A 21,127-nucleotide genomic window follows, 5' to 3' on the forward strand; every position below is an offset into this window, starting at 1 on the left:
AAGTCATTTCCGAATAAGCTTGATTCCTTCTCTACGTACGAGACATACTCGATACTATTTTGGCGTCAATCTAACATGCTTTTAGTCGATAAAAACATCAAATAACAGAGAAATCTTGTTTTTATTGAACTAATTTTAGATTTCTTATCCAACGAGTGGCATTCTTTCTCATGAAAAATAGCAAAAATTATTATTAAGTAGCTTGAACACAATATTTTTCAATCGTGTGTGTTATAGCTGTTTACCCAAAAACCCGTCTGTCTTCTATCAACCCTCTAAGTTCTCAATAGTTAAAAAATACTTCGTTTGTACTGTTCATAAAGAGAACGTTTGTCAGAGGCTTCAGAATGAACTGTATAAAACAAATGCCCCTTAAGAGATTTTATTACTGTTCCATTAAAACTTCGTCTTTTTTTAAAGACTATATATATATATATAGTGTGTGTGTGTATTCATTTCTCGGTATGTACCTTTAGTGTGCTAGAAAACAAGAGAAAGGATAACCAGGGATATGGATATAAAGAGTACTTGGTAAATAAACGAAAGATTTTGAAACTCTTTAATGTATAACTACTTTAAACGGGACTTAGGGGACTAGAGAAAAGTTTCTACTTTAAACTCCATTCTTTGAACAGAAAACACCATATAGTTAATTTAAGTACTACGTTCTACTCGTTTAAATATATATGGTTTGTATAGTAAAATAAATACAAACTTAAATTCTTTTAAAAATTAAAACTTCGAAAAAGTGTGAAAAGAAAACACAAAATTTTCCAAAATTTTGAGGTTTTTTTAAAAAGATTTTCTAAAATCTTTTTTTTAAGATTTTTTTTGAGCTTTAAATATATATATAGTTTTTTTTGCAAATAAAAGCCATAATAAAGAGGGAGGTTAATAAATAAGTCAAAAAATGGGCATCGAAATTTGCCCGTAGTTAAAAATATTGTTAAAAAGTTAAACAAAACTTGATATCGAAAGAAATCTTGTGAATATAGAACTAGAACTCATCGTGGGCGAATAACTAAAATTAAAAAAAAATAATAAAATAAAAACAATGTTAAAAGATGTTTCAAAGTACCTAAAAAATGAGCTCTTTTAAAGCTCTTTTAACTTAGATCTTAACATTTTATTTTATTAAAAAAACTTTAAGTGGATTTCATTAATAATAAATACCCTTTCGTCAGAAGCTTCATATTTTTTATTCAATTCGTCGCTGTTTGAATTATCGACTCCTGAATTTAAGGATGCGACATGATATTCCAATAACTGAGAGCAAACCTCGAACAAATAGTTCGTGTCCTGAGATTCCAACGCGGTTCCAGTAATGGGCTACGAAAGAATTACGTTGATAAATATGTTGCTGCAATTTTGAAACTTTATTAGCATTATAAAGTCAACCTCATGAAGGTTTGAAAGAATCTTGATAAGTCAACCTCATGAAGGTTTGAAAGAATCTTGATAAAAGTTAAAGTTGCGCGACGATGAAATTGATTTCTTACCTGACTCATTCCTTCGTGCGTTCTTCCTTCATAAAAACGGAGCGATGGATAGCTGCGAACTCCAACGTCACGGCACAAACTATAATAATCTTGACAATTTATTTTTGCAGTTTGAATTACTTTCTCATCAAGAAGACGCTGCAAAGAGAAAATAGACTTTAGCATATCAACTCGTATAGATTACGAACTATTAAACTGGTAACCAAAATTTTAATACCTATCACATTATTGCTAAAAGCAATCCACTAAAGTTGTAACTGCTACATAACGTTTTTAAAACAATTGCAAAAATTTCTTTGCAAGAAAGAAAATCATAGTTTTACCTTTCCAAGTTGCTTGAAGTGTGGCGCAAACGTTGTACAATGAGAACACCAGGGGGCGTAGAACTCTATCAACCACGGATCATCACTGTTTAGTATGGTGTAAAAATCAATGTCATTGAAATCTTTTACAACAGTAGGGAAATAGTCAACCACCCAAATGTATAAGGAATTAAAATCTCTCCAACCACTGTACTGTCTGAAATAGATAAAGAAATATTAATTAAAAAATTAATAAAGAAACAAGGTAAAAGGCTAAAAAAGCATTTTATTTAAAGAAGAATCTTAGATATTCATATAAAAAGAATGTTGGATGTTTACATATGAAGAATGGTTGATATTTATACATGAAAAATATTGGATAATTATATATATAAAAAAGAAAAATCACAAACTTTTTAATTGTCAAAAACTTACACAAAACCAGAATAACCTTTTATATAATGTGGAAGTAGCCTTAGTGTTGGATAACTTGTGATACCAAGACTTTGACAGAAATACCGCTGTTCATCACAGTTTACTTCGCCAACTAATGCTTCGCCTTTCAGTTTCTAAAGTTTGCACACATTTAAAGGTTCCAAGTAAATAAGTGGAATGATTATAGTAATATAAAAAACCAGGGACTTACTTTTGCAAGTTTTGAATAGGCTGGGGCCATTTCATTACAAGGATGACACCACGGGGCATAAAATTTCAATAACCATGTCTTTCCAATAGGTTTATTCTTAATTTCAGTGTTGAAAAAATCTGGCGTAATCTGCACAACAGGAGGACTCTTGATATCCTATAACATCGTTCATTAATCAGTAATTATCATGTGTTATTTTCATCATCTAACAATCAATACAATCACCACTCTAAATTTATTTGTTACCTCCCTTAAAGTATTTGATGTGATTAGAGTGTCTAAATATATTACCTCTGCATATTCTATTATTTCTTCTGTAGTGTGATAACCATTGAAAATATGTGCTTTGCTCAAGTTATAGAAAATTGATGTTGGATAAGAGTGAATGCTTAACTAAAGTAAAACAAAAAATTCATTAATCAAAATATAACATAATATAGTCCACTATTAAAATATAAAGTCTACAATTAAAAAAATAAAATAATAATAACAACATTAAATAATAATAATGTAGTAGTAGTAATAGTAGTAATAGAAGAAGAAGAAGAAGAAGAAGAAGAAGAAGATATTTTTAATTATTACAATATTTTTTTTACAATATTAACTATTACTCTTTTTTACAGCACTCTCTCTTACTAAATTTATTTTTAAGACATTCATTTACAAAATATTTTTAAGGTTTAAGGTTAATTTTGCAAATAAATGACAGTAGAAAAGTTGCATCAATAGTAAAAATCAGTTGCATCAAAGTAAAATCATTTCAATTTACAACTTCTTTTCTGTTTTTGGATTACAAATTAGTTCAACAGTTACTTTTATGACATCATCTTTGATCCAGATCATAGATTTTTTTGAGGATTTTGTAATGAGATCATATATTTTATTCTTAAAAATAAACTATTTATATGAAAATTATGTTTAACATAAGAACAGTGAACAACATACTTTTTATACTTTTATCAAATAGTCACAACTTTCTTTAATTTTGTTAAAATAGTGAAATCCTTAACCAGCAACAAATGAAAAAAATTAAAACACCTTTAAAAAAAAGTTAACCTTAACACAGAGTTGGTGATGAACAGTGCAGTCAACAGTACCAAAATGTGCAAGCTTCCCACCAATTTTTTTACCTGCTTTACGCCATTCTGGAAGTAATTTCATGCAAGGTGGACACCACTGTAAGAAACAGGCTACAAATATCAATTTCTGATACTTCTATCCTACAAACTACTAGTGATTAATAAAGTAACTCACTGGTGCAAAGAAGTCTACAAAATAACTTTCTGAACTCTGGGAAATTTTTAGGAAATCATCTGGACCCATTACTCGTACATTTGATGCAAGACTCTCTCGTGCAAAATTTGCTAGGTCATGAGCAAACATACGCCCTAAATAATATAGCACCTTGTTGAACACTTCAATAAACAATTTTATGTTACATCCAAATAGCTTATTTAACTAAATGTCAGAGTCAGAGGACCTGATTTTAAAAAACTATAATACTATTTATTAGGCTAATAACCAGTTGAGATCAATTAGGATTGACAACAAGAAACAAAAAACTCTCTGATTTTTCTGGTAACATAAGATTTGATAAAATCTTTAAAAAATATATATTTAAAAGAGCTGAAGAGTGAGAAAATAAAACCTTTTCAACCAAATTACAATGAAATAATTTTAAAAATGTGTGCATAAATACCATGATGAATTTCATAACCAATTTTTTTATACAGTAAAACAGTGGGATATTTTGTTATCAGAAATCTCTGACAAAGATCTGCAGCTTCTAAACAATTCACGAGGCCAATCTAAAATTAGTAAACAAAAAGTAAATCAGAAATATTTAAAAATTAAAGCAGTTTAAAATAAATAAAACACAGCAAAAGCTATACTGACATTTATATTTTGAATTAATGCTTCTGTTTTCCGTAATTCATGATTTTTATGTTCATCACCATTAGTGAACATAAAAAGCCATTCATTGCTCTTGTTTTCTGAAATATTTCGCCGAATTTGCTATAATATGTAAAATATTATAAAACAATTAGTATTTTTTGTTATAAAACAGAACAGTTATTTATTTTTATTTGTAAATATAAGATTTTTTATTCCCTCTATCAGATTAAAAATGATAATAAACTTTGAGTGATATTGAAATTCAACATTTTTTTAACAAACTATTATTTGATAATTTAAATGAGACTGAAAAAAACCTGAAACATATTGTCATTAACTTGAGGAGGTATTGGAAGCAATTCTAACACTTCACTGACTAATTCTTTTGCATTCATACTGTTGATCATCTGAAAAAAAACAAAAAAGGAAAAAAAAAAAAATTAAGAAAGAGAAATTGATTTTGATAACTAATCTTTGCATTCTTGTAATCATAAGAAACGTAAAAAATATATTGCTTCCTTACTAGTCCTTGAGAATCTTTTATTGATTCAGCAGAATAGAAGTAAACTCCACTAGAATGAGATAAAAGTTTGCAAAGATCTGATTCTGTCTCACAGTTTACTGATCCAACTTTAACAAGATCTTCCTAAAAAGAAAATAATCATTTAAATGTAGTGTTAAAAAGAGGGAAGCAAAAGTCTTTAACAAATAAATACTTTATACAGTCCAAAAAGGATAGTCAACACACAGTTAAGAACTTTTCATTAAAAGTTTTGTATCTTTTTAACTTAAAATTTGGCTACAAAATAAAAGACAGCTTACCAACATGGCTGAAACTTTCAACAATGTTCTATCAGTTAAACAGTCTAAATAATGGTTTAAAATAAAAATTCTAAATAACTTTACTTTTTAAATAACCAATTTAATAATGTAAATGAATTATATAATAATGAGCATAGCAAAAAAATATAGAAGATAAAAGACACATACCATCATCTTCTTTACAAAAAGAAATAATCCAAGGCATTGTACTTTCATACACGCTATTTATATTTTCTAAAGAAATTCGATATTCAAATTTTTGTTTTATGTGCTGTTTTTAACAGTTTATTGCATGCTTTTTAATTTAGAACAAACAAGCTATACCATTATTCAAATAAGCTACATCAATCTGAACTTTATCAAAAATATATAGTATCATTTTTTCAATGTCATGTTCTCCATAGTAATCTTCCGCCTAATAAAGAAAGTTTCATTTATAGAGAAATTGTAAGTGATAATAAACTTATATATTTCCTCTTTTTATGGAAATAAGTTTTTTACTGCAATTGAAAAAATAAAGGGAACTCTGATCTTTGGTTTCATTTATTTAAATCAGATATACAAACTTATCTTCAAACTATCAAACTTATCTTAGGTTAATTTAACAATTTACTATCCTAATTAATCCATTAACCATAAAACCAGAGAAAGAATCAATGCAGATAAAATTCATAATTTTCAACGGCAAAGAAAAATTGTCATTACTGTCGTGAATAAGTCTTCAAGACGTAATTGAAGGTGTGTTTGTGTGAAGGCGTGTTTGAAGGTGTTAATATTTTGTAGATGCTAATGAGTGTAGGAGTTAAGGTATTTAATTGTTAATGCATAAAATGTGTGAAAATGACGCAATTGTAAGAATGTATAAAAAGAGAGTGTATTTTGTAAAATGTATTGATTCGCAGTCAGATGTAAAATATATTATCAAGTCTAAAAAGTGACTCTTTAGTGTCTCAGGCAAAGTCTAAATAATTCCCCACACTATTTGGTGGCGACTACTGCCTGGACGAACGAAACCTACGAGTTAGCGAAGAATGGACCAAGAACAAACTTACCAGAAGGAAATCAACATGTTAAGAATGAACATTAAAGGCATAGAACGCAACACGATTAATGGAGAAAAATCCAGCATAATCTTGGCATTGGACAAAATAACAAATATATTTGGAAGATTTGAAATGGCAAAGGATGAGCTGACCAGAAAAATGCTTGACGACGGCGAAAACATCAATTTGGTAGAAGAATGGCTTTCGAAACCAGTAATGGAAGTAGAAGCAGCAATTGAAATCAAAAACAAAATGTTGGACAAATTGGATTCAATAAACAAAAACGAATGCATCATAAAATTCGAGTATGAAAAACAAATCATGGAACAGCAGTTAACAATTCAAAAAGAAGCAGAGCAAGCCTCATTGAGAAAACTTTAAAGCGAAGAAGAATGGTATTTAAAGAAACTAAAAATGAAAGAAACATTGCACAAATCTCTTGGAAACGAAAACGAAGCTACTCAACAATCCGTCAAGCTACAAAAGTACACAATCACAAAATTTAATGGCGATTATAAAGACTGGTTGCAATTTTGGAATCAATTCACCATAGAAGTCAACAACTCAAAGTGACTCTTTAGTGTCTCAGGGAAAGTCTAAATAATTCCCCACATTACAATTGTTTAAATTTAATCAAATTGCATTTAAATTCTGGAAAACTTAACTTACAGTAGGATAGACACGCAGTGAAGGATATCCTCTGATTCCCTCAGCATTACACAGCATCCAGTCTTCATGGCAGTTTACTGCTCCTATGCGAACAACCCCACTAAGTTCTTCAGAAAGCTTTCGCCACTATTTATAAAGTTCAAAATATGCTTTTTTTAAAAAAAATTAAATGCAATAAAACTAATAAACAAGATAAAAACAACTTTCATTTACTTTCAATGCATTTACTTTCAATAGCAACACTTAAAGAAAGGATTTAAAGAAAAATTTAAAAGTAACTTACAATAGGAGCAAGAGTGTGACAATGTGAGCAGTGGGGTGAATAGAAGTTAATGAACCATATATCTTCAGAATTAGAAACTGATTGCTCTAAAAAAAAAAGAAAATACTTAACAGTTAATAATATCCTTATTTTACTATTTAAGACTCAAATGATCTGACTGAAAATTTTAACATTTTTAAACAATTGCTAACAATAATAAAACGGGTGGATAAAAAAAAAGATAATCTTCAATATACCAAAATCTGATCTGCTAAGAGTAATAACTTCAGGATCATCATCATAAATGCCAAATTGTTCATTATAGTATGTCCAGCTTTGGTAGTTGTTACTAAAGTGATTGTCTTTGAGACCATCTTCCCCATATCTATCATACTTTTTGCGCAGTTCTTCATCTAGAAAATAATCAAAGGTTTCATCAAAAATTTTTCTGGATTTTACTCTACTTTATAGCAATTTTTCTAATCAATAATAATGTCAACAATAATAATATCTAAAGAAAACAAAACAAATTAAAAGCAGCTTTTATTAATTGATACCTTTTAATACTTCATAAGCCTTATTTATTTTAAGAAATGTCTCATGAGCAGTTACATCTCCCTAAAAAAGTAAATAACAATCCATTACAGTTAAACTTCAAGTATTTTGATAAAAATTTTGTATTCAGTTGAATGATTAAATTTTTTTTTCTTTTATATAATATTATAATGGCATAGTTCTGGTAATATCTTACACTACAGTCAAGTATAAAAAATAATTACATTATGAAATTTATTTTAAATTTCAAAACACTTATTCCAAAAACCTTAAATATAGTGTGACTTAATAAAACTATTAATATCAATATTTATTATAGTAGTAATAGTAGATAATAATGTAATAGTAACAAATAATAGTAATAAAAAAAAAGAGACAATTTATTCAAAAACAATAACTGTGATAACACAACAACTCTCAACTAACAATTAAATTTAATCAACTTTAAGAAATATGTTTAGTGAAGTAAAGATTTTTTTGCTTTATTGTTTATTAGTGAAATGGTAATTTATAGTCTGTCATTAAATTTACAAGTTGTTTATTATTCATTAATTCCCTAATAAGAATAATTTTTATCTTGAAACTATGATTTTTGAAGATAATAAAAACCACGACAATAAAGAAAAACGTAATTGCTTACATCATTTTAAATTTATAATATAATCGACTTTTTTTTTTTACCTTATTTTTGTCTGGATGCTTTTCAAGAGCAAGTTTTTTGAAAGCTTTTCTTATTTCAGACTTTGATGCATCACTTTTAACGCCGAGTAAGGAGTAATAATCATTTTTAATAGATAAACAAATATTGCAATTAATAATTAATACAGTTAAAATAAATAGGTGCATTGTTATCAAATTGCGTCGAAATAATATAAACAAAAATTAACATTAATATTGCGACAAAGAAATCTTTTACTTAGAATCTTAGAGGCATGTGAAGTATACACGAATCTTTTGTGCTATGTGGTTTATAGCTTTTTGTGCTATGTGGTTCATTCGTGTAATTTAATGCATAAATATTTTTGAATAAACAAAGCCACGTGTACATTTCTTTCCGACAACTTTCAATGCATAACATTGGTGTAATTATTTCGTATTAATAATCTTAAAACAACACAACTTGAGATAAAAGTATAATTAGTTTAAAATTCATATATTAAAAAAAGAAATAATTGTAACAGGCTGTTACAAAATTAAAAAAAACTCTCGATGTAAACTTTAAAAAGACATTTATTTATAACTTGATTTGATTCTTCTTTTAAAATTATATTCTAGATAATATTTAATCAATACTATAATAGCCCAACGAAGATTTAACTTGTTCTACTTTTATCAAATATTTGATTGATTTATTAACTGAATTGATTTAGAGAGATTTCGTTGCTTATTTCGTGATCAACCAAATACTTTTGATGGTTGTTACATTAAAATTCATTATTCTTTTGTTGCATTTTTAAAGATGCAGCATATAAATGAGCCTAACGTTTTTGTTTCTTTTTTTTTCTTGTTTTTTTAATACCATTAAATGGTTTTATCTATTTTTTGATAGAAAAAGCATGAATGTGCATCAAACAAACATACTTGTTAATATGTCTCAAGATTATTCATGACTATTTAAATCATAATTCTAGATTGCTGACGAAAAAGTGTATGTTCTGAAGACTTTAAATTCAACAAATAATTACTACAAAGATATAAATTAAACTATATCTTTCTACTTACTGAAGAAACATAAAGTCCAATTTCGAAAAGAAACAACAACTGGGTGAGGGGGTTGGCAGAAGGGGAGGAGAGGAAGAGAAATAGTGGGATATTGAAGCAATAGTTATTTAAAAAATCATCTGGTTCCAAAAAAAAAAACTAATTACCCATAAAGAACTATTTTCCCTTTATGTGCAATACATGCTTCAGAAAATCTTAGTGTAAAGGGAAAACTTAAACTAATAAAAAGTTAGGAATCTAACAAGATAATTTGTAACTCTTGACTATTTGTATTCAGAACATAATTTCAATTACACTAACGATGTGATAAGTTAACTGTCATAGGAGTAAAGAAAGAAAGTTTAAATGGGCTATATAAAAATAAAAAAGTAATTATGCGTTGACTAAGTTCATATTTGTTAAAGACGCTAAACTTAAATGCATTATCATTGAACAGGGTAAAAGAAATGATAAATGACAACTCTTCCTGGTAAACGTAACCTTTAAAGCTTAAGAGATCTGTGTGTAGATAAAGTCAGAGTAAAGAGATGCATTTCAAATAGTAACTCACAGTCTAACGAAAAAATTTTAATTGAATTTTAATTTTCACAAGTGCACGAAATCTTTGTACAGAGTTCTAAGAGGAAATAAAATTTCATTTATTTTTTTTATGATTTTATCAACAATAATAGTAATAACAAAAAAAAAAAAAGAAATTAATATGCCGTTTCACATAATCACGTTCGATTTTTCTTAAAACACAATCTGAAATTAATCCAAAGTTGATTGAGTTTTATTTGCTCACCGGCCCTTTGCATCGACCAATCTTTTCAGAAACGACGCTATTGGTGTAATGTGATTTGCTAATTCGGCCAAAAGATTATCACAGAGGTGCCAAGTATGAAAGAATAGGTTTCTTCTTTATTTAAGTTTCAAAATAAACTTATTGATTTATTGCAAAGCCACTTGGAGCTAAATAAACTTTTGAAAATCATTTGAAAATACTAATCAGTCGAGCAACTTCTCTTTAAACTTTGAAATCGGTTGATATTCACACTTGCAGCAAATACGAATTCATTTCCACTGTTTATTTGATCAAAAAAAAATTATTTTTGATCGTGGATCTTTTCCTTTTTGTTGAGTCGAATGTTATTCCCGATTGTCAACGTTTTGATGATTAAAACCAATTAAGTTTTCGAAAGTCAAATTGCGTGGTTGAACTTTGTTTGTAGAATAGCTCTGAGAGTTAAATTTCATCTTCAATCTTTAGATTTTTATAACAAAGCATAGAATGATTTTAAGAACTGAACTTGTGTTATGTTAAATATTTTTGAACGTTTTGTTAACTAAGAATTTTAAATTGGTAATATCTTGGTTAGAAACCATATAATTTATATGAGTATGATTTCTATCCGAATAGCACTAGACTTTTTGAGTTAAAATTCCCATTCCCCTTATAAATTGGCAATAATTTGCTACCAAAATTAATTGAGTGGTAGGTGGCAAAAAGTTAAATTATTCAAATATAAAAAAATTCAAAATGGCCACAATTTTAAAACACTAAAATGGCCACAATTTTAAAGTTATTTTCGTAACTTTTTGATTTTGTTTCAGACTTTTATATACGTTTTTGTTTTCCTTTTTTTTTTTGAACCTATAACCGCTAACAGTTTACTACATTATATATATATATATATATATATATATATATATATATATATATATATTACTTTTTCCAGCAAACTTTACCTCCAAAAAGGTAATTAAGCTTTTTTAGTTATTTAAACTATTTATTAATCAAAGAGTTCCATATAATAACAGAGTAGAAATATTACATTGGAGGAGAACAAATTCCTTTAAAAATAGAATCTACTGCCTACAGTAATAAGAAACATGTCTGCCAAACATGAATTTGAATTGACAATAAAAAAATTGATGGGAAGTTTTCAACATTCATCCTTGATTTTTAACTAGTCATTTTTGCAACCATAATATGGCACATTCGAGTCAATTCTCCTCTATTTATATTTCCAACCCTCTGAGAGGAACTTGTATCAATTATACAACTGTTCACAAGATTCTACATAGCTCTAGGTGGTAAGGGTAAAGAACTGTGGTAGTGTGTATGATGTACTAGTGTACATGTGTAGTGTATTATAATGTATGTACTAGTGTTGTGTATTATAATGTGCTAGTGTACATTATAATTAAAACGTTATATCTATGATAGTTTGGTAGGAAGGTAAATGGTTTTATTTTAAAAATCGGTATAAATTTGAGGAACAAATATAAAAGGAAGCGCAGTTTTTTACAAGAATTCCGTGACCAAATTATCCCTACTCTAATGTAAACACGTTTAAACCAAAACGCCTTGACTTATTTTTGCTCAGTTTTGTACATTCCAGCGTGCGATTTTTTCTGAGATAAAAATCACACGCAGGAATGTACAAAACTGAGCAAAAATAAAAGTTTTAGTTTTCGTCATTTTAGGCCTTTTATTTGAAAGTTAGAATGAAAAAGTTTTTGAATTGAATTTTTCAGAAAAAACAGTGGCAACAAAACAGTGGCAAAACTTGCAAAACTTGCAAAAAGTTTCTTTTTTAGAAACCATATTAAAAATGTTTCACAACAATTAAAAGTTTAAGTCATAAATTTTTAAAATTGTTATCTTACAGGGAAGTAAATAATATAAAAAATTAAAATAAATTCAGATTGCCATGCAGAAAGCAAATGAAAAATTAGTTCGGATTGCCATGCGGAATGTAAGCAAAAAAATCGTACAAGAAATGTTTAACTATGCGCAAAAAGAGAAAAGAAAGAAGGAAGATACGAAAGAGACGATATTGACACAACTCCATTTTATTTAGATAATCACTATAGGACCAGGAAGTTTTTATAAACCTAAAACTAATAGTTTCTGTTCGTACGCTTTTAACTTTATTCAAATAGACGAAAAATAAAATAAAAACCTAGAAATGACACAAAGAAAGAAAAGTTTTTGGAAAACTCACAAGTTTTAAAAATGGCTGCATGTTGTGGGAGGAGGTCAGCAGTTGTAATCGGTAACAAAAATGTTTACTGCCTTGCTTATTAAAACAATCGTATAAAATCATTTGTACAAATGTCTGTTCAATTAGGTTCTTGCACATGAGTGATGATAATGCACCTATGTTTTCCTTTTCTTTTGTAAAACTATTAAGTTATGGTTTGTTCAAACTTAAAAACTATTGAGTGTTTAGATATAAAAAGTAAGTAAATAAAACTTAGATTAGCAATCGATTTCAAATGTAACTTGACTACAATTATTTCCCGGTGAAGAAACCCCCCTATCCCTTTTTTATGATCAATGTTTTCCGTATCGTCCATTATGGGTTTAGAATGAAAACATCAGTCATTCGTAGTGTATAACGCAATAGATAGCCAAGATCCTTGATTCTAAAAAATGAGTGTGCCAGATGAAACTAAAATAATTTACCATGTAGATGACGAAGAAACACCTTATTTAGTAAAGATACCAAAATGCCCAGATCAAGTAACATTAGGGGATTTTAAAAACGTTATAAATAGACCTAATTATAGGTTTTTCTTTAAATCAATGGATGATGATTTTGGGTGAGCTGTGTTTTTTGTATTCAATTGTTACTAGATTCGTGCAGGAAAACACACACCCATATATATATATATATATATATATATATATATATATATATATATATATATATATATATATATATATATATATATATATATATATATATATATATATATATGTATATATATATATATATATACATATATATATATATATATATATATATATATATATGTATATATATATATATACGTATATATATATATATATATATCTGTGTATATTATATATATATATATATATATATATATATATATACATTTATATATATATACATATGTATATATATGTATATATATGTATATATATATCTATCTGTGTATATTATATATATATACATATATATATATATATATATATATATATATATATATATATATATCTGTGTGTGTGTGTGTGTGTGTGTGTGTGTGTGTGTGTGTGTGTGTGTGTGTGTGTGTGTGTGTGTGTGTGTGTGTGTGTGTGTGTATGTATGCATGTATGCATTTATGTATGAAGTATGTTTGTATGTCTACACACACACACACACACACATACACACACACACACACACAAACACAAACACACACACATTCATAAAAATATGTATGTTTGTAACTTTTTTTTAGAGTTGTAAAAGAAGAAATTATTGATGATGATGCTATATTGCCTTGTTTCAATGGCCGCGTTGTTTCATGGGTAAGTTACTTGTATATACTTCTTGATATTAAATTAGTTTTTTTAGCTAAATTTATTAAACTAAATTTATTCATCTGTTGTAAATGTATTGTTTCTGTATTTTTTTTTAGTGAAATAGATTATAATTTTCTTTCAGTAATAAGCTCTTCAGCATTTAATTTCATTCATTATGTGTATAATCTTAATTCTTAATAAATTAATTAAGGCTTTTTCAGAAAATTTTCAGAAATTTTTCAATAACAGTTTTAGTAACTCAGTTTTAAGATAACTATATGGACTGTTTCAGGTTGTACCACCAGAAGAGGGATCTAATGATGGAAACTCTACAAATTCAGGTGAATCTGGACTAAACCATCTAACTGGACGTTCCAATGCAACGTATGTTATCATAAATCTATGTATTTTTTATAACATTATGATAATGTATGTTATCATGATTTTATCTATTTTTCATTAAACAAAAGTTATTTAATTTTTAGAAGAAAGGATAGACAACCAGAAAATGATACTGAGTCTATTTGTTCTCGTAAAAGTATACGGTCGAACAGAAGTCGTCGCTTAGAAACTGAAAGTAATAGCTTTACATGAAAATACATTTTATTATATTAGTTGTACATCTTATTAATTTTAATAATCTTATTAAAAAGACTTTTCCATGCCAGAAAATACACTTTGGTAATTTTATAAAATTTAGATGAGGGCCACCGGAGCAGAGGAAGAGTGCATAGAGAGAATCGCTCAGACTTTGATTCATCATCTATAATGAGTAGTGATTTAGAGACCACAAGTTTTGTTGACTCAGATGAAGAGAGTCGGGTATCAAGTACAACAGAAAACTCAAAATATGGTGGAGCAAGGCAGAAGAGGCGACGCAGAAAACAACGAATGCCTCGAGTAGAAAGAGTAAGAATTCTTTGTGTGAAGTTTTTATTATTTAAATTAAACATAAATATTGCAAAATATTTGCTTCTTGTCATGTTAAAGTAAATATTTTATAATATTATTTTTAAATTCTATGTTACTTACGAGTACTTGTTTTAGTGTTCTTCATTCAGTACCATCACAGAGTCGACTATGTCACTTAACATTATTACAGTTGTTTTAAATATGGGTAATTTTCTCACTTTTTTTTTTATCTTAATTAGTAACAAAAATTTATAACTTTTTGAAAATGTCTTCTTTTAAACAAAAATTCTTCAAAAGCTTCATATTTGCTAAAAAATTATAAAACCAGATGACTTCTTTTGCGCAATCAAATCTTTATTGTTTGATCCTAGTGAATCTATAGATTTAACAAAGTAACTTTTATATTAAAAATTTCTCATAAAAGTTAAAAAAGCTAAATAAATGTGCAATGTTTCTGCTATTTCAATTCAAGTATTTGCAATCTTTTAAATTACATCTACTAAACTTGTATATATTCTATTCCTATGCACTGATTACAAGACAAGTAAAAGCTCTAACTTTTTAAAATAATAGTTTGCCATGTAGCAATGCACAAAGATTACAGCTAATTTTGTAAAGACTGAAACGAAAATAAGTCCCAATCTTATCAGAATCCATAAAAAATACTGTAAAGATTTTTTTTGTTCTGTTTAATTCATTAATTTACCTATCTAAAAGATCCAACTGTTGTTATTAGATAAAATAAATTTTCTTGGAATCAGCATTGTTGGACAAGCTAACAAGAAAGGAGATGGTGGAATTTATGTTGGATCAGTTATGAAAGGGTATAAACTTGAGCTAAGTTATAAACAAAAAAGACTTAAAAGTTGCTTTTTTTTTGTTTTTTTGTTTTTAAATATTGATAATTTTAAAAGCAAGTTTTTACATGGTACTAACGATATGCAAGTATGTATTATAAAATATGTTGTATAAAGATGTGAACATACGTAAATATGTTTTATTTCTTCAATATTTACTATCATTTTTAAAGAGGTGCTGTTGATGCAGATGGAAGAATTGAACCTGGAGATATGATACTTGCTGTGAGTTTTGATTTGATATGCTTAGGGTCCTCTGGAACAATCTAGACTTGATTTTTATTTTGAAACAGTTTTGATATAAATAGACTTTCTTTACTCCATAATATCTCTATAATATCTCTATAATATCTCCATAAGCTTCATATCTCCTTAAGCTTCATATCTCTATAAGCTTCATTTCACAACAATTAAGTTTTAACTACACATCATTTAAATTATGTTTATTATGTATTAATATATATATATATTTTTTAAATTATGAGAATAAAGAAAAAAAGGGCAATAAGAAAGTTATTTAAAAATATATAATTTTTTTTTTTACATAAAAAATAATTCACAGAATAAGTGGAACCAGAAGTATTTTGTGCATTATATTTTACTTGTAAGAAAGCTTTTGAATCTCAAATTTCAAAAAAAAAAAAAATTGTTTTAAGAAGCAACACTAGTCTTTAGAAAGAAAATAAATCTATAGTTTTCATTTCCAAAATTTTTACTGCACTCCAAAAAGCACTTAAAAACCTTTCAAATCATAACACATTTTTAAAGGTTTTGATAGGTGAGCAAATAATTCAAGCAATCTGCATTACTCAATGGTCATGACAAAATTCGTAGTTGTGTTCGATTTTTTCATCCTTCCCTGAACATCATGTTATTTATTGTAATAATAAATTTAACACTTTATTTTCAAAAACAAACTTAGCATTTTATAGGGATGTAAATTTCCAACTTTCCCCTCTTCCTCACTTACCCGTCTCTCTCCTTTTGAAAGTATCAGACACTTTTTAAACAAGGTTATTCTTTAGAGAAATATATTATATAAAACAGTTTACTTTATTAATTCGATTTAATTCTTTTGATTGTTTTGTTACAGTGGATTTTTTATTTATTTCGTAGTGAATTCTTTATTTTTTTTTATTTATCACCAAAACAATTACTCGTGATACGTCTGATAGACTTAACATGAAACAATCACTCGTGATACATACAAACGTCTGATAGACTTAACATGAAATCTTACCAAACAAAAAAAGACTTCATATAGTTAGTTTTTCGGAAAACTATTTATCAATGGCATATTTGCTTTAAAGAAAAAAATTTCAATCAAATTTCTGTCAGATTTTCCCTTATCATTATATCGGTAATCTCAACTCTCAGCACGTCCTCAGATGCCACGTGGTCAGATGGACGTGGTTTGTTTTCTTTGTTCTGTTTATTTATCTTTTTTTTATCATTATTTTTTTTTTTTCTGTTGTTGTTGTACTTTTTCTCTTTAATTTATGTTTAAAAAAGTCTGCAGATTAAAAACTAATTTTCAATCTCAATATTTGAAAATAGTAAATTAAATTTTTTTTTATCTCGATATCAAAGTGAGCGTCTTATTAAACCGCTGATAAGAAAATAATTACGAGTGCTGTAAATAAACCACACGCAAACCATACGCAAACTCAAAGAAAATGGCAGCGGATGTTGTTTTAAAACTATGTTGCATAATCTCGGTAAACATTGAATGTGTTTTAAAAGTTTTAAAATCACGAAACGTTTTCGTTGAACCTTGGTGAGAATATTTTATCGAAAAATTTTATATCACAAAATTTAATTGGTAAATAAAAAACAAGAGAAATTTTTCAAACTTAAGTTATTTGTCTTTAAAATACTCGTCCTTAAACTGCTAAATCTCTTAAGTGAATTTGTTTGCGACGATTATCTTGGAAGCTTCTTAAAAGCAGAGGTGTTAATCGGATAAATAGGTAGAAAAAGAGTCCAGGCGTCCAATGCAAATATGCAAATGAATGTTATTGTTCTGATATCCGGAAATGAATATAAGCCTTTTTTTGTCATTTTATTTTGCAAGGAAATTTATTAAGTGAAGCATTTCAAGGAGAAATGGTACAGTTTAATTTTTTCCGCCGCAGTCATAAAAAAATAAGAGAAATTTTTGTTGAAAACTCATCCGCGCCCCCAGGAACAGATATTAATAATTGCACAAAAAAGCACTCTTTTTTACCTTCATCTGCTATATTTGAGGTATGTTCTGTTTACATATGAAAATATTAAGTTCATTGAATCTAATATATAATGGAGATTTAAAATATTGAGGTGGGATTTTAGTAATTTTAACGTTTTTTTTTTAGGTTGGCGATGTGAACTTTGAAAATATGAGTAATGATGATGCAGTACGAGTACTCAGAGAATGCGTGCACAAACCTGGGTAGGTCCAAAAGTCTTTTCGCTAAAACATCTGAGTTTGTTTGTAAAAATCCTTAATCATATTACGTTTTTTAGTCCCATCATGCTGACAGTTGCCAAATGTTGGGATCCTAACCCAAAAGGATATTTCACTGTACCAAGAAGTAAGTTCGTAACATCTTTGCTATGATCCCATTAACATTTAAACATAAAGATTTCTCGTTGATTAACGAGTGATAATCATGAGTTGTTTCAAAACAATCTGTTTTATTGATTTTTATATTTGTAGACGATATTACAAGGCCTATCGATCCAGCAGCTTGGATGCAACATTCTGAAGCTGTGAGAGGTATCCTAGTAAATAATATTCTTTTAAATTTCGAAATTGGCGATTAAAATATTAAAAAAATTAATAACTGTGACGTCATTATAATTTTAAATGACGTCACAGTTATAAAAAGTCTAATTTTTCTATATTAGCATCCGGCGGTCTTTTGGGAGGTCGTGCAGGCAGTCCCTCCATGAGTACAATGACTTCAACAAGTGATTCACTAACTAGTTCAATTCCAGAATCTGACCGTAAGCACGATTTACAATTCTTAAATCGTTCTGAGAATTCTCTTTCATCATAAATAACATTCGGTCACATTAAACTTTAATCTGTGTTTAGGTTACATGGATCACTCTGATCTTGGTTTGTCAATAAAAACAGACATGAATACAATCGTAAAAGTAATGGCGTCACCCGATTCGGGTTTGGTTGTTCGAGACAGAATGTGGTTAAAAATAACTATTCCAAATGCTTTTATAGGTAGCTTCATGAATATTGTTTTATGTTTTTTTAGTGCGATCTATAAAAAGTCAAAGCAGACTTATTAAAAAAAAAAAAAAAATGAGGGATTGTAAAAATGTATAAGAGCATTCGGAAAATGCTCTCAGCATTAGAAAATCTCGTATTTAAATTTGCTATGTAAATACACTGCATGACGTCTTTTTTTTTTTTTTCGTTATTACACCCAAACAAATATCATTCAATGTTTTTATGTTTAGTCGTATTTATCTTTTTATTGAAGAAAGAAAACTAACTTTTCCTTTTAACTTCTTTCAGGAATTTCATTTTTTCATTTCAGTCAAAATTTTTATTTCAGTCAAATTTAGTCGGAATATTTTATTGGTTCATAATCAGCACTCAGTGAAATGCGACACAAATATAAACGTTTTTAATGTTGAGATGAATGAATGTAAACTTTATTTCGCACAGGATCTGATTTAGTGGATTGGTTGTTTGCACACGTTGATGGTTTTCAAGATCGCAGAGATGCTAGGAAATACGCTTCAAAATTACTTAAGGTCTAAAGCTTATTTTAAATATTGCATCTTAAAAATAAATTTTTGAGGCGCTTGTTTTTAGTATATTTGTAATTTAGTTTTTTTTTCAACGACATTGTTTTTTTAGGCTGAACTCATCAAGCACACTGTAAAGAAGGTCACTTTTTCCGAACAATGTTATTATGTATTTGGTGATTTAAACAGTTCAATGAAAGGTTTAACCTTAGATGATTTCGAATCAAATGAGTTACCGTTGTCAAATCACTCTAGTCAGTGTGGTAGGCGTTTATAAGCATATTTGTTTTTCCTAGAGTGTTTCATAAATGAACGGAGTGATTGGATATTTATGCTTCCACTTGAATTAGAACTAAGTAGTCTTGCATTGTTAAGCGATTATAATTTAGGTTCTTGGGTTGGTCCTCAGTCTTCTCAATACGTTATGCAAATGGGTGGTATGCCTTTAATTCATCCTGGTATGATAGTTCGTGGTTCGCCTTCTGTAACTTCTGGTTCAGAGATGGGTGTTGCCCCATCTGCAACAAATTATTCCACTGTTGTTCCTCCTAATTATATGGATATGTATCCTCAAATTTACCAACCAGCTTTCAATTCTTATTTTGCACACCATCCCGGTAGTCAAGGCTCGCATCATACTGGTACCTTTTTTTTTTCTCGGTTCATTTTATATGAAAGAATTCTTTTGCTCACAGTCTTGCGATAAAATATTTAAGGAATTTTTTTAATTTTATTACACAATATTGTTTTAGGAAGTAATAGTGGATCGGGAGGATCATTTCGAGGACAACAACTACCTATACATCAGCAACAGCAGCTCCTCATGCAGCAACCGCAACACTATGATTACGATCAAGTTACGCTGCGCAGTAGCAGTTCGTCTGATAGAAGTCATGGTAGTAAAGGTAGTTTAGAGTCAAAACGAGTTTTAGCCGCAACTACCGATCCTTTAACTAACGATACAATTACATCAGCTGACAGTGTTAGCTTACACAGTACAAGAGAGTCTATTAAGTCAAATAACAATTTCGAAAAGGGAGAAAACGCTCGCAATAGCGCACTACGAGAGTTAGGACGCCTAGACACTATTCCGCGCGAGATGAGCGCAAGTAAGCAAAGTTTTCGAATGGCTATGGGGAATTCATCAAACGAGTTTTTTGTCGATGTAATGTGAGGATTTTCCAAATGTTTTCTTTTTTATCTGGTGAAATGGAAATTGTACTAAGTTCGTACTGTAGTCGTTCGGTGAATGAACAAATGATCTTGTAATCGGAGTCTATCCGTTTCGTGTCGAATAGACTGATTTTGGTTGGTTTTCGATAAAAATATTAAAACATGTTTAAATGAAAACAATCATTCAAGAGCGTAACCGTTCTTGTCGAAACGTATACTTTGCAATTCTGTACAAGGTTATCAGAATTTAACCTTGTGTCAGTTTATGGCCTACATCAGAAATGTGGAACGCAATGGCGCGTTTTTCTATAGTTGCTTCTGATATTTTATTTCTTTCGATTAAAGTTGAGGGAGAGTGATGGCATTTTCTTGACTGATCACTAAAAATGATTCTCGATTATTCTTTTGATTTTATAAATCTAGTGTTATTTATGAGACAGAATTTCGTGCTATAATAGAGTATTCATGGAAGTCGATAGTAACATCGAATTCCAAAAAAAAGGTAAATTTGAGTACCTGAAACAGATCACTGTATATAAAATCTCGTTTACATTTTTGTAGAATAGCGAATTATGTTATATTAGTAAACTCTAAATAAAGTTTTAACAAAGAAACGATTTTGAGGTATTCTCTGCAATTTTTTTAAACAGGCCAACTTGAACATCCTTTCAATTTCAGTTTCGATATCCCATCCATCTAAGCCCATCGAGATT

The 21,127-nt window shown here is 28.5% G+C and overlaps 2 protein-coding genes across 6 annotated transcripts; one reads left to right on the top strand and one right to left on the bottom strand.

Moving 5' to 3' along the window:
• Positions 1-653: 653 nt before the first annotated feature.
• Positions 654-8,681, bottom strand: LOC145185588 (endoplasmic reticulum disulfide reductase DNAJC10-like). The gene is made up of 21 exons (XM_080061537.2): positions 8,376-8,681; positions 7,697-7,757; positions 7,397-7,552; positions 7,161-7,246; positions 6,878-7,003; positions 5,490-5,580; positions 5,334-5,399; positions 5,166-5,209; positions 4,867-4,989; positions 4,661-4,750; positions 4,344-4,463; positions 4,147-4,255; positions 3,702-3,835; positions 3,504-3,623; positions 2,739-2,840; positions 2,448-2,603; positions 2,237-2,370; positions 1,823-2,018; positions 1,500-1,637; positions 1,174-1,329; positions 654-1,021 (listed from the first exon to the last, which is right to left on the bottom strand). The coding sequence occupies exons 1-21, from the start codon at positions 8,538-8,540 to the stop codon at positions 998-1,000; spliced, it is 2,397 nt and encodes a 798-aa protein (XP_079917663.2). The 5' UTR covers positions 8,541-8,681; the 3' UTR covers positions 654-997.
• Positions 8,682-12,125: 3,444 nt separating this feature from the next.
• LOC145185925 (segment polarity protein dishevelled homolog DVL-3-like) lies at positions 12,126-21,028 on the top strand. 5 transcript variants are annotated; one of them, XM_090096838.1, is made up of 17 exons: positions 12,126-12,457; positions 13,656-13,725; positions 14,012-14,103; positions 14,205-14,296; positions 14,420-14,628; positions 14,767-14,836; positions 15,368-15,455; positions 15,662-15,713; positions 17,843-17,919; positions 17,994-18,061; positions 18,187-18,246; positions 18,378-18,476; positions 18,568-18,708; positions 19,159-19,247; positions 19,354-19,504; positions 19,631-19,882; positions 19,994-21,028. In XM_090096838.1, exons 1-17 carry the CDS (start codon positions 12,426-12,428, stop codon positions 20,413-20,415), a joined length of 2,064 nt encoding a protein of 687 aa, XP_089952964.1. In that variant the 5' UTR covers positions 12,126-12,425; the 3' UTR covers positions 20,416-21,028. The 5 variants fall into 5 exon arrangements, with proteins under 5 accessions (XP_089952964.1, XP_089952963.1, XP_089952966.1 ...); XM_090096837.1 differs by lacking the exon at positions 12,126-12,457 and adding an exon at positions 12,733-13,007; XM_090096840.1 differs by lacking the exons at positions 12,126-12,457; positions 13,656-13,725; positions 14,012-14,103; ... (3 more) ...; positions 15,368-15,455; positions 15,662-15,713 and adding exons at positions 16,152-16,900; positions 17,079-17,206.
• The last annotated feature ends 99 nt before the right edge of the window (positions 21,029-21,127 follow it).

Source organism: Hydra viridissima, unplaced genomic scaffold (assembly GCF_058129835.1).
Source record: "Hydra viridissima isolate aposymbiotic clone 2 unplaced genomic scaffold, HvirCarnegie_v1 scaffold_9, whole genome shotgun sequence".
Lineage (NCBI taxonomy): Eukaryota > Metazoa > Cnidaria > Hydrozoa > Anthoathecata > Hydridae > Hydra > Hydra viridissima.

What these genes read in the sequence shown, in the direction of transcription:
- LOC145185588 (XM_080061537.2), bottom strand. Translation starts at nt 8,540, where the DNA reads ATGCACCTATTTATTTTAACTGTATTAATTATTAATTGCAATATTTGT. An exon ending in TGTAGCTTATTTGAATAATG is followed by an intron (nt 5,400 to 5,489) that starts GTATAGCTTGTT and finishes GAATTTCTTTAG; the next exon opens with AAAATATAAATAGCGTGTAT. An exon ending in AAATAATAGAATATGCAGAG is followed by an intron (nt 2,604 to 2,738) that starts GTAATATATTTA and finishes ACGATGTTATAG; the next exon opens with GATATCAAGAGTCCTCCTGT.
- LOC145185925 (XM_090096837.1), top strand. Translation starts at nt 12,838, where the DNA reads ATGAGTGTGCCAGATGAAACTAAAATAATTTACCATGTAGATGACGAA. An exon ending in GAATGCGTGCACAAACCTGG is followed by an intron (nt 17,920 to 17,993) that starts GTAGGTCCAAAA and finishes TACGTTTTTTAG; the next exon opens with TCCCATCATGCTGACAGTTG. An exon ending in AAATCACTCTAGTCAGTGTG is followed by an intron (nt 19,505 to 19,630) that starts GTAGGCGTTTAT and finishes ATTATAATTTAG; the next exon opens with GTTCTTGGGTTGGTCCTCAG.